At 39.6% G+C, this 15,799-nt stretch overlaps 2 protein-coding genes across 2 annotated transcripts; one reads left to right on the top strand and one right to left on the bottom strand.

The window, feature by feature from the left end:
* Window positions 1-151: 151 nt before the first annotated feature.
* ERI2 (ERI1 exoribonuclease family member 2) lies at window positions 152-4,801 on the top strand (the record flags this gene model as incomplete). Its single annotated transcript, XM_008940974.1, has 6 exons — window positions 152-279; window positions 421-577; window positions 1,102-1,202; window positions 2,416-2,497; window positions 3,165-3,257; window positions 3,810-4,801. Coding segments are annotated over 6 exons (1,553 nt in total), but the record flags the coding sequence as incomplete, so codon positions are not given.
* A 752-nt stretch (window positions 4,802-5,553) lies between these two features.
* Window positions 5,554-14,673, bottom strand: LOC103773596 (acyl-coenzyme A synthetase ACSM3, mitochondrial-like). Its single transcript, XM_008940973.1, has 13 exons — window positions 14,506-14,673; window positions 12,861-13,071; window positions 11,946-12,153; window positions 11,567-11,710; window positions 10,553-10,709; window positions 9,567-9,646; window positions 8,916-9,039; window positions 8,311-8,391; window positions 7,529-7,630; window positions 6,555-6,682; window positions 6,337-6,436; window positions 5,802-5,921; window positions 5,554-5,640 (listed from the first exon to the last, which is right to left on the bottom strand). Exons 1-13 carry the CDS (start codon window positions 14,671-14,673, stop codon window positions 5,554-5,556), a joined length of 1,710 nt encoding a protein of 569 aa, XP_008939221.1.
* Window positions 14,674-15,799: the final 1,126 nt, after the last annotated feature.

Here is a 15,799-nt window from a genome sequence, read left to right as displayed (position 1 = left end):
TTAACGCCGCGTCTTCACCGCGCCACCTTCCTTCCAGTCCCCGACGTTTCAACGCCGGTTTAAAGCAAACGGGTTCATTCCCGTGGCCGCTTTAACCTTTCTGGCTTTGCGTTTTGGGGCTTTTGTTCCTCTCGTTCTGTTTTTGTCACAGTTGAATTTCCAGCAGTCCTGTTAAACACTTCAACGGGAGAGATTGAATCTGAATTCCACACCTATGTCCAGCCCCAGGAGCATCCTATTCTCTCTGAATTTTGTACAGAACTCACGGGCATAACCCAGGTATAATTGCTTTTTAGCATTATTTTACAACATTATCATTGCTACTTACTAGTTTATTTAAAGAAACCTGTAAAGGGCTAAAAAGAAATAAAATTAACTTCAGCACATAGTAACACATACTTCTTGTTTTGTTTCATAAAGAATCAAGTTGATGAAGGGGTCCCTCTAAACATTTGTTTATCACAATTTTTGAAATGGATTCAAAAGATACAAAAGGAGAAGAAAATTATATTCGGTACAGATACTCTAAGTAATTCCACTTCAGAAGCAAAAGCATGCACCTTTGCTACTTGGACAGGTAAATAAAATTTTTATTTGATTTTTCTGCAGAGTAATACACACAAAAAATTAACACTTGGTGGTGCTGGTGAGATTGTGTTTTCCCTTCTAGGGAGCCAAAATCATGTTATTAGGTATTAAAGATGTGCAATATTGGGGTAAGACTGAAAATATGAGATCTATTGAATCCTGATGCTTTCTCTGCATCTTTGCCTCCAGGATCTGACATTGCTAAGTTTTTCTGGTTTACATATAGTGAACTGTGTCACCATTCTTAATGATTTGATGAGGCCTGTGAGATCTTTACCCGTCTGAAGTCATTCTGTCCAGACAAGAGGCACCCACACACCCCGATATCCCACTGCAGCAACCCCAGTGCTTCCCTTGTACAAAGGCTCCACTAGCCTGTGCTTGCTGTCCAGCAGCATGGGACACTTGCAGTATGCTGAGGTTATGTCCCTTTATGTAGATTTTAAGCCGTGTTCATGTAGATTTTAGGCCATTTCTTTAGTGATGGATGATCTGTGGGTTTTTCCTGTGCAGACTGGGACCTGGGTGTGTGTCTGCAGTATGAGTGTAAAAGGAAGCAGCTGCGAAAACCTGACCTTTTAAATTCCTGGATTGATCTCAAAGCAACATACAGGGTGAGGAGACTGGCAGACTGCAAAACATTTATAGCTGTATTATCATCTCAAAATTTAACTCTTATCCGAGCCAGTGTTGTATGTTCCAGTGACTAGACTAACCCATTTGTTTTCTTTCTCAGTTGTTACTGGTCAATAGCAAACTGCATGCTCTAGAACTGTGTGAATTCTAATAGAAATCTTAATGCTAGGAAAACAGCCTGGTGGTGTTAGATAAATGAATGATAATCCTAGCAGAACTTAACCCTTGGAGGGGTTGCTTTCCTGACTGCTTTTGCTTTCCTGACATCTTTTGCTCTGTTTGCTTCCTAACTTCTGTCATTTTGTGTGTTCTTGTGCCTCATAGAAAACAGTCATTATCATCATCTTTCCTGACATCTTTTGCTCTGTTTGCTTCCTAACTTCTGTCATTTTGTGTGTTCTTGTGCCTCATTACTGCATAGAAAACAGTCATCATCATCATCTGCCCAGAGGTACTTCAAGGTCTAGGATACAAGCTGCACTTGGACCAGAAACTACATTCTGAATAGCATAAATAATAGTGAAATAATGACTGTATATCTTATTACATAGCCTATAGTGCAACAGAGGTCTAACCTGGGGGTAACAGCCGTGAAGTGTACCTTGTCCTGCATAGTCAGGGAAGCTTTTGAAGGGTCATCCCAGAGTCTGCCTGTTCTGACACTGGCAGCTTTGGCTCATAACCTAGGTAGCAGATTAAGTCTCCAAAGACAAACAGTGTGAATATTCCTCCTTTCTTGTGATCAAATGAGGTACTGGGGGTGAGTAGCAACACTCATGTTTTCTCATTTAGAAAGAATTTGTACCTATGCCCAACATATAAATACCCATGCCTTTGCAATACACAACAGGATAAACATCCCCAGTTATTATTTATAGTTGTATTCCTCAGTGCTGTGCTCTTAAGGCCTTCATCAGTGTAAATCACAAAGTGCAAATGACTGACTCCAGAGCTAGGACAGGCTGGATTAGCTTAAGACTGAGGGAAGGGATTCATGGTTCTTTCCCTTCTCATTTGTTACTAAGTCAGTCACTTATGGTCTTGCACTTATTTATCTTGACTATACAGTGAAGATACCTGACTTGCACAATTGCCTTGTGAGATTTATTTTTCATAAGGTGATGTATCCGAGGTGGTTTTCACCTCACTATGAAGAGGTTTTGAAATGCTTTATGTTTCTTTTTTCCTTAGGCCTTCTATAATAGGAAGCCTAAAGGGCTAAGTGGTGCTTTGCAGGATTTGGGGATAGCTTTTGCAGGACGGGAGCATTGTGGTAAGTATGATATGATGACCCTCATTTTAACATATAAGTTTTTTTATAAAGCTAAATAGCTACTAATTAGCTTTAGTTAGCTAAACTAAAGCAGCTAGTAATAACTAGTCATTACTCTCATAACTGTTGTTTCCAGGCTATGCAATATTCTGTCCAGCAAAAACATCCCAATAAAAAGATGCTTCAAACATCGGAGTTTGTTATTTCTGACCTCATGCTTTATTTCTGAAATCTCCCTAGTGCTACTGAGTGAATATTCAACAAGAGTTGAATTTCTCAGTTGTTAGGGTGCAAAAGAAAAGAGGTGAAAGAAGGATAAAAGAAACTTGATTTTTACCTGATAACTCTGGACAGCATATGAGAGAATAGCTGAATACAGTATGATTTTTTTTTACATGATTAATAAAACAGAGCAAGGATTTTAAACATTGTGTACATATATACAGCTCTATGGATCAGTCCTTCAGATGTTTCAGCACAGACAGGTTTTTTTTCATTTACTTCTACTTCCCTTTTTGAACTAGGTAACTGTTTGAGTTCTGTGAATCCTTGCCATTTATGTAAGGCTTCCCTAGATTACATTTTTGCTCTGATAAGAACTATTCCCGGTACTAGTTTGAGATATTAAAAAGATACTAAAGATATTAATGTAACCACACTTTTGAAGGGTTGGATGATTCTCGCAATACTGCCCGTCTTGCCTGGAGGCTGATCTGTGATGGATGTGTGCTGAAGGTCACTAAATCTTTGGATAAGGTTAGTAACTACTTTGGATCTTCCCTTTTTGCTTTGTAGCCTGGAATACAGATGAAGGGTGAGCAATTCATATAATAAACTTAGCATCTTGGCTATGAATTGGATAGAATGTCCCTAGGCTGATATGCTTATTAATTTTGCATATTAATTCCTAAAACTTCTGGGTATCCGTGTTCCAAAATCTCCTTTTGTTTACGGACTCCCTAGGCACATCCAAAGAATAATTTAATTTCCAGAACACTGACTATAAAGTTCACTGACAAGACTCCTCTGGGAAGTAACAGCAGACCTGAAACATCTAGAGATGGAACTTGCAAAACAAACTCTGGGGCTGTGAAAACCCAGAGCAGTATTGCTGGAATTGAGATAAATTCTAATGTACAAACTGAAGAACAACAGACTACTTGCATTGATCCCTCTGCAGATGTCCATGTTGTACTGAGCAGCAGCTCAAGGACTGAGTTACGTGCTCAATCCCAAAGCTCTTCAACATCTGCTGTCAGACTTCTTGTTCCTCTTGAGCAGGCACAGCAGTCTCCCCATGCTCTATCAACAGGCATTCAGCAAGGACTGAGCAGTAGGCAGCCTCTGAGAACAGCCAGATATAACCCCCCAGGGCAGGGGTCAGGACTAGTGCTCGTCTCCACGACCATCTCCTCAGTTAACATCTCCAGTGAAGAAATCAGTACTAGTTCTGATTGCTTAGCCCTGCTGACTGACTGGGAAGATGTCGCTTTAATACCAGAATCCCAATGTGAACAGAATTCAGACTGTGTTCAATGCAAAGATGACTCAAACACAGATATTTTGACAATGATTGAAGAGAAAACAATTTCAAAGCAATCAGCTGCGATGAGTTCAGATAATCAAAGTTTGGAGAAAACCATAATACCCCTGGAACCTCTGAAATCTATTGTTTACAAAAGTCCTGATACTACTGTCTATAATGTAGGAACAGGACAAAGGCAGACTTCAAATTTTTCAGCTTTTAAATTACCAGCTGCAAAAGTAAATGCTACTTCAGCCCAATCGGCAATAACTGGAAATTATTCCACTCCTTCAGAGGTTCCTAAAAGAAAGCCAACTAGTCCAAAAATGTTCCCACCAGCAAAAAAAAGGTCTTTTGCTATATATCAAGAGAAAACTGCATCTTTTGATCATTCCTTACCTTTAAGAAGTTCAGAGCTGCCTCAAGTGTCTCCTGCCGTTCTGAACTCCACAGTGAACTCGCATCAGTCTGTAAGAGCTGTGAAAAATGGAAAACCAACTCCCCCTCTGTGTAACTGTGGTCGAAGAGCTAAAAAATTGTATGTGTCAAACGCGGGTCCAAATCATGGAAAAGCATTTTTTTGTTGTCCTGTTGGCAAGCACGAGGGTAGTAAGAAAGGTTGTGGATACTTCAAGTGGGAATACGCGCTTCTGAAAGAGAAATCTAGTGGTGTCACCCTGAATAAGGATGCTTTAACCTCTCCTGGAGCTTACGCTAGTAATTCAGGAAATTCTTCCAACAAAAAATGCTTCTTTCTTCGACCCTCTATGAGAACTTGAAAATGGCTTTTTTTTTTCTCTGAATCTTAAACTCTGTAAGTTGGTCGTGCTTAATATAATCAGGACGGAGAGCCAAATGATGTCAGATAGATGTTCTGAGAATGGGACCAAAATGACACTGCTTGGTTAACACAAAGAGAAATGGAAATTGCTCAAGCATACAAGAATATAAATATATTATAAAGTATCTCGTTATTGAAGTGTCAGAGAACAAATAAAACCTTTAAGCACTAAAATTAAAGTATGAGCAGCTATTGCTACAAATTTTAAAATCTCTACTTTATCATGTATTTTAAATTATTAGTCCAGTCCTTCAAACACATTTTAATGATACAGATTTTCTTCACTTTTTTCCTAGATATCCTTGCAAAGATTGTAACTAACTTAAAAATGTATTTTAGAAGTTGTCACATTTCTCAAAAGTGATTCTTGAAGCAATGTGTTCTTTTAAACTCCTGCTGTTTTTTTATCCTTTAAATTAAGTAGCAATAAAGATAAAGACAGCTCATGAATACTTTATTTAACATGCCTCACCTAATTGTGTCTCAATTACATGAGTTTCCCATCCCAGCTGTATCAGTCTGCTGCTTTTGTACTATGAGCTGTTAGGGTAGCACCTGGGACAGCCAAATGCTTGGAATCAGATAAGAATTTATTCAACCCTAAATGAAGAAGGACATAATATAATGCCTTTTACTCTATGTTACTACGTAAATCTTTATAACTGATCCTTTAAAAAAGCAACAAATGCTTTAATCTCTTCTCCACTCCTTCTGCCGCAGTTCATTTCTTCTGATTTTCCCACTAACAGTCTTCGGCAGCTGTTGAACAAACTCCATCTATTGGGAAAGGGAGGAAATTGCAATACAAAATAAGAAAGCTGTTTACCTGAATTTTTACTTTTTCTTAACCTCAGCAACATATGCTTATAAGCCCCATAGCAGTTAATGCCCACTGTCTTAGAGTAGTGAAAATTACTGGGGCATATTTGAGCACTCACCTTCCTAGGATACTTGTACGGAGCAGTAACTTTCTTAACGTGGTCTTGTAGCTCCTTTATCATTTTTTCCGGATCATGTGAAGCATAGTCAGATGTTAAAACAACAAATGCTTTCACTACCTAAAGAAGTGACAGCAGCAATGGTTTAAATGCCAATGAAACAGTATTACACAACAATTAAGATTTGAAACTTTAACCAAATGTTTGCTGCCAAACTGCACAGCTCCAGAAAGCTTTGCCAAAGTCTGTGCACTCACTATTGGTCTGGACTGTGCAGACAGTTTGTATACATGTAATAAAGGTTGAAAAATAAGTATTTGAAAGCTTCAAACGGTGTTTTTGTTACACTAGATTTGGGGCAAGTGCCTTGGTAATTTTTTTTCCTGTGTGGATTCTCCAGTGTCTGATAGAATAGAAATGCTATCTTGAATTTCTTCATTTAAAAGAAAAAAAAATTCCCTGGATAGATAAATCCCATGGAAGTTGGGCTTTATTAGCTTTGGTATGCACAAGGGTACTTAATTAACTTGTTTACCTCTCCTCTGATGGGGTCTGGACTGCTGACAACTGCTGATTCCACCACTGCAGGATGCTCTACTAGGGCACTTTCTACTTCAAATGGTCCAATACGGTATCTTTAAATTGGAGGAAAGGGCTTTTAGTTGTATTTCATAACACTTAAATATAACTTCCCATCTGAATCATCTGTGTTATTCAAATTTAATGATTTATTATTAATCAGTCTTAAATTACCCTGCAGAGTTAATGACATCATCAGATCTTCCAACAAACCAGAAATATCCATCCTCATCCATAATCCCCCTGTCTCCAGTGACATAAAAATCCCCACGTATTGTTGCTTCTGTTTTCTCTGGATCATCCTAGGAAATATTAAATTGCATTTGATAGGAAAACTACAATAAAAATACCTGAAGTTGCATTCTAACATATAAATTATGATACAAGCAAATATTCAAAAATTGCAGCTTCTCAGGCTGGTCCATACTGTGGTCACATGCATCAGATTCAAGTGGGATAAACAGAGAATTATTAATTCACCTTTACTAAGCTACAAAGCTAGACACAAAATTCATCAATTGCAATAAATGAATCAAGTTTCCCTCCTTGTGACTGACTTCTGTTTTTAACCACAATACATTATGCCCCATGGCTTAAGGAACCACTTGACAGTTGAAAAAATATGTAGGCTTATGGAACTGAGAATTTACTTTTAGGTGATTACCCTTTAAATTTTTCTGGTGTCAAAACTGAAAGCACTGTGGTTTTGTTTTTGTTTTTTTTTACTGATTGCTGGAATGAACATTCTAACAAACATGGAAGAAAAACTGAAAAAGATTGCCATGCATGAAATACTCCATGATGTTCAAATCTGGAGGGAAAGGATTTGAACAGTGTCCTGCTTCTCAGATTGGGACTCTAGTCCTTAGGCCAAAGAGTACTTTGGGATTAGGGGATCCACCAAACTTTTCCATTTTTATTAAGGACATAACCAAAGAAAGTGGATTTTAACTTGCTAGGTAGGACAATCTCATCGAACACATAATTGTTTGTGTAAGTAGACCAAGCATCTGCAGGAAAAAAAATGAAAATCCCTCTCTCCTCCCCACAGACAGCCAGATTGGTAAGAAGTTTATAAGTAAAAGAAATGGAGAATTGGATTCCTTATGACAGAGATTTAGCTGTTTTAACTGTAGAAATATACTTACAGCATAGCAAGTAAAAAGGAAAAGCGGTCTTGTAGGTTTTACTCTGATGGCAATATCTCCTTCTTTTCCAGGAGGCAGAATATTACTGTTTTCATCTATAATCTAAAATAAAAACCCCAGCATTTTACTATCTTGAAGCCAAAATAAAAAGCATGAAATTAAGATTATAGAATTTTGGTGTGCATTTAAAACATATAATCAAAGCTTTTTTTTTGTATTGGGAAATGATTTGCAGTAGTAGGAGATCTTACTCTGACAACTGAAGGTAAGATTATTACTAATCCACTGTACTTTACACTGTCTTTTATCTGAGGAATGTCAAGTACTATACAAACATGTAACAAAGTCAGTAAGGCCCCAGGGAGGATCACAATGGGGTGAGAAAACTTAAGAACTGAAAGAAAGATACTAAAAATCCTAATCCATATTGCAAATTGATCTGGTGCTAGAATTTGCTTCAGCAATTTTATTATTACCAGGAAACAATATTCACTCCCACTCTTCCTTAACTCAGCAATTTAATTTCTGTTGCTGCCTTAGAGTTTGATACCTAACTGTCAGTTAGCAGTGGGTTTTCATCTCTGCTGGGGAGGACTGTGCAACAAGGAACCCCAACTGCTTATTCTGCATGCTCCGTTTAGGGCAGAAACATGCACTTCTTCATTCTCCCATTCACTGCTGGATGATGGTACACGGTGCAAGTCTGTGTTAGAGCTTTCAGCCCTCTTTAATGGAAAGTGATTATGCAAGAGACAGATACTGAGTTGCCAGAGGTACAATACCTTGACATCATACCCTGGAGATGGCTTTCCCATAGAGCCAGGCTTGATTTTCATTCCCTTAAAATTTCCACAGATCAGCACCTGTAACAAGTGTTGTTGCATGTGCGTTTGGTTTCTTAAAAATTAAACTGTGGCTTCTACATTCAGTCTTTAGCTTAGGTTTAAAATACTCAGCCAATAGTGTACTTCTATAAGAAATCCTAATTGTCTTCATTATAATCATATATCAAATGATTAAACATCTAGAAATGAACTATCAGGACCCACAGCATCATGCCCACATCTCCAAATAACTTTACTGAGTGCTCTAAAGGTAGATTCTACAGCAGAATTTGGACAGCAGTAATGAGGAGTATACCCCTTTTGTGTTAGTTTCCCATCCAAAGCCCACAGGAATGAAAAACAGTCCGTGGATTTGGGGCGAAGCTGTTATGATTATTCTATGCCTTACAAACACTAAATTTTTCCAGTGTTGCTCCTTGCAACTGATTTTTCCCCTAAAAGTCACAACTGTGTATAATGATTTTAATCACTTGGCAACCTGGATGGAATTTATTACTGTATCTGTAAAGCACACATCTCAACATTGGAAAAGCAGAACATACTGTTTCTGTCTGTCCATAGCCTTCATGAATATCCAGCCCAGTCTGTGCTTTCCATTCTTCCATCACGTCAGGGTTGATTGGCTCCCCAGCACTCACGCAATGCCGCAGACTTTTGAATGTGTAGCTTAGTGGGAAAGAGAGAACAAAACACTGGCAGTCATCTATCTGCTCTGCCCCATTCACTGCCCTACTCCTGTACTGTGGGGTCCTTTTGAAGCATGTAGTGCTTCAAATGGAATAAAGTCTGAAGAAAATAGAAACAAGTATGAAGAAAAAAAAAGAAGCAAATAAAAAAGAAAAAACTGCTGGTTGACTTCTGTATTTTAGAAAATCTAATGATCAATATACTGTTTCTCACCCTAGAATCTGAGCTGGGGTCTCAACCAAAGAAGAATAACAAAGTTCAACCCTAATGACAATAAAAACTTGCAGAAGAGTTAAATGAGGCCAAATAGGCTTTCATGCATTTCACTGAGCTGTTCTGTGTACACACACACACACTTTGTTCCTAACACTTAAGGTTCAAAACGTTGAGAAATACCTGAGCTGTATTACTGTCATTGTAAATTTGGAATAAAAGCAAGGCAAGATGAGCATTTGGTCTACTGTTTTGATCAAATACACCAAAAACAACACTCAACTTTTGCTCACCTGGACAACTTATGCTCCACAAACATCCGATAGGCAGTTGGAGGAGAACAAAAGACCGTTATGGGAAATCTTGACAGACTCTAGAGAATTTAGAATAAAATAAGTAAATGTTGCCAATATACTGAAACCTGTGTGGTGTCATCTTCATTGTAAGAGATAATATAATGATCTCTGCATCCCGGTTATGAAACACACAAACAAAACGTTGTGTCCTAAAACCAATTAGCTCTATACTTGCCAACACCAACATACAAGCCATGTAGTTTCATCTTCAAAACAGAAGCTACATCATTTTACAATTGGCTCAACACACCAAAGTTGTTTGCTCTTGAAAACTTTGCAGTTTCTCTTGCAGAATTTCTTCATAATTGCAGTTTAAGTAGAAAACAAACAAAACTATAAAGCTACTGTTTAGGTGTTACAACTGACAGTGTTCTTCCAACATACTAACTAGCCATTTCCAGCCATCTAATTAACATGGATATGATGATAAAGTCATTCCATGCAAAATGAAACATGGTAGTCTTTTGCAAATGATGAAGACTGTGGTGGATGCAGGAGAATATAATGTTGGTGCCTTCTGTCAAAGAAATTCAACCTTGCTGCCTCTTCACTCCTTAACTTTGGATTATATGGTGCAGGCAGCTAAAATTCTCAGTCATCTGGTATTGTCACTTATTTTAATAACACTACCAAAGTGCTCCACAAATCCCAGAACAATTTCTTGTGTACTTCACTTTTAGGGCAAATAGTGGATGTTTGCAGGTTTACGCAGTCGTATCCTAAGCAGAGTATATGATGAAACTCTTTGGATGTTAAACATGCTCTTGTTTCAGGTTATGTATCTGCAGCACTCAGTGCTTAACTAATCAGTTGGTTACTGCCTGGTGAAAGCTGTACTGTGCTGTGTGCTACCCCCAGGGAAATGGGACAAGACCAGCCAGAGAGAACAGTGGTGCTCTGCCTCTTGGGCTCTCCTCACTTACCTCAAAGACAACGCTTGGGTCAAAGTGTGGCATCTTATGCACAAATACACATGCCCCTTGAATCCATGGTGAAAAAATGCTGCTCCAAGCTGACTTTGCCCAGCCTGTGTCTGATGTATTCCAAAATATATCTGAGGAAGTCAAGTCCAGCCAGTACCTGGTAACACAAGGAAATTGTCCACAGTCTCTACTCGGCAGGAATAAGGCAAATATTAAAATGTCAACAAGAGATGTGCCAGTGAAGCAAACCTACCACTGGTTGTCTGGGGTAAACAGCAATTAGAAAAGGCTAAGCATGAGTAAGTGACAGCATGGTGACGATGTCATCAGGATAGACTAATACTGTCTTTTTCTGAGGGAAAAATTATACTGACAGACAAGCTAACACCACCTCAGAACATGGCGTGTATGAATACATACAAGATTGCTGGGGGTCTGTTGAACTTGTTTTTAGGGATGAGGATTTTTTGTTGTTTTTACTTACTTTAATTTGCTATTTTCTGATTTGTTATTCTTTGCCTGTTAGAGTGAAGTGCACTGCCACATCAATTTTACAAACAATAGTGCTTTACAAATTTAAAGACTGAACTATTAGCATTTTGTTCCTGCAGGAGCTGTGTCTAATCTGGACACACGTGTTCAGAAACCTAACAGACCCATGGGTTTTTATCCCTTTTATGTTACAGACTTCATAAACTTGTACTGATATTCAGTTCATGGGCAATCTATTAACTACACACAATGAAGTATTTACCAAAAGTTAAAAAAAATCTTAAAAAGAAGTTAGTGACTACATGACTGCTACATTCACTACAAACTAAGGGAACTGGACACAAACTGCCTTGTTTTATGGGGAAAAAAGAAAACAAAACAAAACAGCACTTTTGGGGATGTAAAACAACCACTGTTTTTTGAGCTATGGAAACCAAAGCTTCTGGTAAAAATCCCATTTTTCTTTTTTTCTGCTGTGTGACCAGTTACAGAAACATGTCTGATTTACAGTGATATCTGTACCTTCCACTTACTGTGAGGCCAATACCATAGCTGCTGTGGGAATGTTCAGCCATTTTTGGAGATCCTGTAGTTCCACTGGTAAAATAGATAGCCATTGGATCTTGACACTTTGTGGTCACACAGTTGTGATCAGAAGCAGCATTTCTTAAAATAAGCAAAATGATGAATAAAGTGATTTGAAAGTGTGACTTCCACATTTTTGAAAATACTTAACCAAAACAACTGCAGCAATTAAAAGTGTCATAAATGTTGATGGTTTTCCAGTGTGTAGTCCTAAAAGGGTGAAAGCATATTGGTGTGTGCCAACTTCTATTCAAAACAAACCCCTGTGCTCTTCTTTCATTATTGCTGTGGCGGTTTTGTAGTGCTATTTACTCACTTCAAGAGATCTTTAAAGTTCAGCCATCCCTCTCTGTGGCCCTCTGACACAAGCAACTTGAATTTCAGAGACTGGCATTCAGACCCAACTGAGTCTACAGCTGGTGCCACAGAACCATCAGTGATGACACACTTTGCCTTGGACTTCTGTAGTCGATGAAGAATGTCCTTTGCTGTCAACTGCTGTGTGCCAGGAATCAGGACAGTTCCTGAAAGGAAAAGGAATGGAAAAACAGTCTCAACATTAAGAACAACACCTGTACCTGTAAGCAGACTTCAGGTTACGTTGTGCTTTTGTGTGGGACAGCTTTCTAAAAGCAGGACTTGGTCCTACATTTCTAAATACACTGATTTCTTTAATGGGTTAACTGCTATGTGAGGATTAGCACAAGTTATCAAATACGATCTTGGTCATGGCACAGTAAAGAAATCACTTTCTTTCCTCGTTCTGAAAAAAATGCTTCTAGAATATGCCATCTCTCTGGACTTCCTTCCTGGGAAACATGGCTGTCACCTCACAAGGTATACTGCTCATGTTTGTGAGGCACCAGGAGATTCTGGGTTGTAAATACTGGGCAGCTGAGTGTTTAACAGACCCCACAGGGGAGCATGTGAAACACTTCAGGTGTGGGTTAATCCGACTGCAAGTCAGCAAGTTATTTGCGATGTGTCACAAGCGCTGGAAAGAGAAGAATGACAGAGGCACATGGACTCACTCACAGGGTTTCCTCACCGGCCAGAGCATGCGCAAAAGTCCTCAAAGCAACATGAAGACTTGGCATGAAGAGTGGTTTTGACCAGCTTGACACTAGTTCATCCTCACTAGCACGTTGGTAGTTCTGAGCGCATTAAAGAGCGAGGACTGGTTTGAGTCACAAGTTCTGTAACTATGTACTGTTTTGCTGCTTCTACTAACCTGTTCTCATGCAAGCCACGTTCACCAGCCACCACTCGGGGATCCGGGGCAGGATCAGAATAACCCTGTCGCCCTGCTGCAGACCGCAGGCACCAGAAAGGATGTTCGCCGCCTTCCTGGACAGCACTCCCAGCTCCTCAAAGCCCCACCTCACCTCTCCTCCAGCACCATCTACCCACCACAGTGCAGGGTTTTCAGCCTTTTTTCCTTCCTATAGAACAACAGGGTACAACACAAATTTTTTTTTTTTGTTTTAGAAACACATTGCCTTTACCTTCAGTTTGGGGAAGAAAAGCATTCACTACTTAGTTCTGGAGAAACCTGGGGATGCCACAGAAATTTGCCACTCATTCCAAATGAGGCAGAGAACTCTCCTTTAGAAAGAACAGCTTATAAATGTCATTTAGGAAATTGAATGTGTAATCTTTTCCTGTGTTCTCTGAATAGAACCTTTCTCTGAAGAGGTTGTACAGTAATCAGAGAAAGAAGAATGTTTTTGGTACACATCATGCCAACACAGCAGCTGATGAATGTGAGTAGCTCTGGGTTGTGACCCAGAGTCTCCTGAGCCCTCAGAGCTCATTTTCAATTTCATCTGGAATTAGGCCTGTCTGGTACTTCTGAAAATTAAATCAAAGTTTCAAATGCATAGGCCCACTCAGTGTGACCTTTAATCAATGTCTCACCTAACTGGTGTGAAGTGATTTAAAATGTATGCATATGATGTGCTTTAAAAGGGACCAATTCATTTAGCAGAAGCAGTGTAGTAAATCACCTCCTGAGGAAAAAAAAAATCCCTGGGGCAGCAAGAATATGGTGTCTTATTATCTATTTGAAGCTACAATAAAACTAAAGTTCACTTTTAGGAGAGCAGATCTTATCTGTGCACTTTGTAGGGCAAACCCTCTTCCTCAGAATCTGTTCCTCGCTCTGCTTACAGGCTGCCAAACCTTGCTTTTCCTGAAAAAGGAAAAACTGTGCCAGACAGGTGATACATCTGCTCTGGTCTTGCTGCCAGCTGGACATAACTGCATTTAGCCCCTCATCATGAACAGCCCCAGCCTGCAAAAACAGTCCTACACCCATAGAGACCAGACCTATACAGTAAGAAAGGTGACAGACCTGTACCTCATGGTTTGGTTTTTCCATATTCCCTTTCCTTGCATAAAGCTTATGTCTGGTTTGGAGTTCAAAGTTGTTCAGGTTTGTAGATTCCAAGTCCTTGATGCAAAACTTTTCATATTTGGGATAGGTAGGGGAGGTTTGATATTGCACTGCATCTATTGTTCATTTTACAGGCAGGCAATGGAACACACTGCAGCCAGGTGACTTCCCCAGCACACCACACAGGATGCATGTCATGGCTGGTGGGGGAATTGATGCAATTCAGAGTTTGCAGTTGTTCAGTTCACGGGTTTAATTATGAGGCACTTATTTACTCACACTCAGGCTCAGCGGAGTTACTCATTAAAGGAAAGAACTATTTGGACTCGTGGACAAGACAGAGGTTCAAACTGCATGAGATGATGACCAGATTATAACCAGAACATAACTCTAGTGTCTTGGTTATTGGATTTGTCAGATACTCAGCATTAATGACCAGCGTTAAATACTTCAGCATTTAGGGAAGCCAAGTAACTCTTACCTTTTCTGCTTCAGTCCATCTGTCCAGCACATCTCTTGCAAAGTTGAAGTGCTCTGGCACCTCTGGTCTGTACTGTTGTTTTATGGCTTCATAACTCAAAGAGGCATGAACTGGGTAACACCAGCTGCAAAGCCGGATAGATCTTCTCAGAGGAGCCCGCAGGGACATAGCACTTGGGCTCTTCAGTAAAAAATGCAGAGCAGCAAGAGTCATACGAGTCTCCTCAAGGTTACTCCTTACTGATTATCTCTCCAAGAAATGCTACAGTGATACAGACACAAACCTGGTATTAGTCATGTGGTTTCAGAACAGCTTTTACTACTACTACATAGTGGAATACACTGGAACAACAACCCCAACTGTTAATTGGAACAACTGCTGAGGACAGTTCCAGTTTGACCATTGTCTGGCCTCTGCTCTCCAGTGACCACTGTGCAGCTGAGAGCCTCATCCTGCATTCAGCCAGCAGCACTAAGCCTTGTCACTGTGGCAGCTTTCCTGTAATTCACATTCCGTTCCTTCCTATGAGGCCTGCTATCACATTTCAGTTGCCTTATACAGCAGGGAGGCACCGAATGCTACCCAGGCACTCCAGCTCTGACTTGTATAAATGCAATGTCTGCTACTGACAGACAACATGCAAGTACCACCAGCATGGACCAGGGTACTGCACAGACAGGCCAGCAATTGTGTGTTAATTAGTAACTGAACATAGTGTCACTATATATTTAGAGTTTTTCTAGTTTATCAGCAGTGGGTGTATGTTGGTTGCCTAGAACAAAATTGATGTAACAAAGCCCTGAAAAGACTGTAAGTCTTGATGTTTTCAACATTATTTTCACGTGTGGTCAGCAAAACTCATCACTTTCTAACACAGGGAAACTTTAAAAGACTCCCTGCAAATGGATCCAAAATGCAAAGCTTTACTTCTCAGAGTCAACTTAGCAGGAGGTCTGAAAACTCCAAAGTCATTATTTTCATGCACTGTCAACTGTCTTTTATTTACAAAATAATACAAACACTGCTAGTTCCTTACAGAATTAATAACTATCCAGCTGTAAAATCATGTGATTTTACTGATTTAGTGAAGCAAAGGTACATTTTTCATTTAGTCTGTGTGTGACAAACACATGAGGGAAACCCAGCCAAATGAAAGAGAAGGAGAGGGAGATGAGGGGAATTAGTACTCCAGAAAATGTCCTGGCCAGCAGTCTGCAGGAGTGGGTGGAGGGTCAGTTACCTTATCAAGAGGCTGCCAATCCCAATGGGCTGCCTCTCTGCCTTGCACTGAAGT

The sequence above is a fragment of the Merops nubicus genome, unplaced genomic scaffold (genome assembly GCF_000691845.1).
Source record: "Merops nubicus isolate BGI_N331 unplaced genomic scaffold, ASM69184v1 scaffold23845, whole genome shotgun sequence".
In the NCBI taxonomy this organism is placed as follows: Eukaryota; Metazoa; Chordata; class Aves; order Coraciiformes; family Meropidae; genus Merops; species Merops nubicus.
This window is presented reverse-complemented; position numbering and strand designations above follow the sequence as displayed.

Excerpts from the sequence above, each read along its gene's own strand:
- LOC103773596 (XM_008940973.1), bottom strand. The coding sequence starts at position 14,673 with ATGTCCCTGCGGGCTCCTCTGAGAAGATCTATCCGGCTTTGCAGCTGG. Across the intron at positions 9,647-10,552 it reads ACCCAAGCGTTGTCTTTGAG|AGTCTGTCAAGATTTCCCAT; the intron begins GTAAGTGAGGAG and ends TAAATTCTCTAG. Across the intron at positions 9,040-9,566 it reads GTGGAGCATAAGTTGTCCAG|CTACACATTCAAAAGTCTGC; the intron begins GTGAGCAAAAGT and ends TTTCCCACTAAG.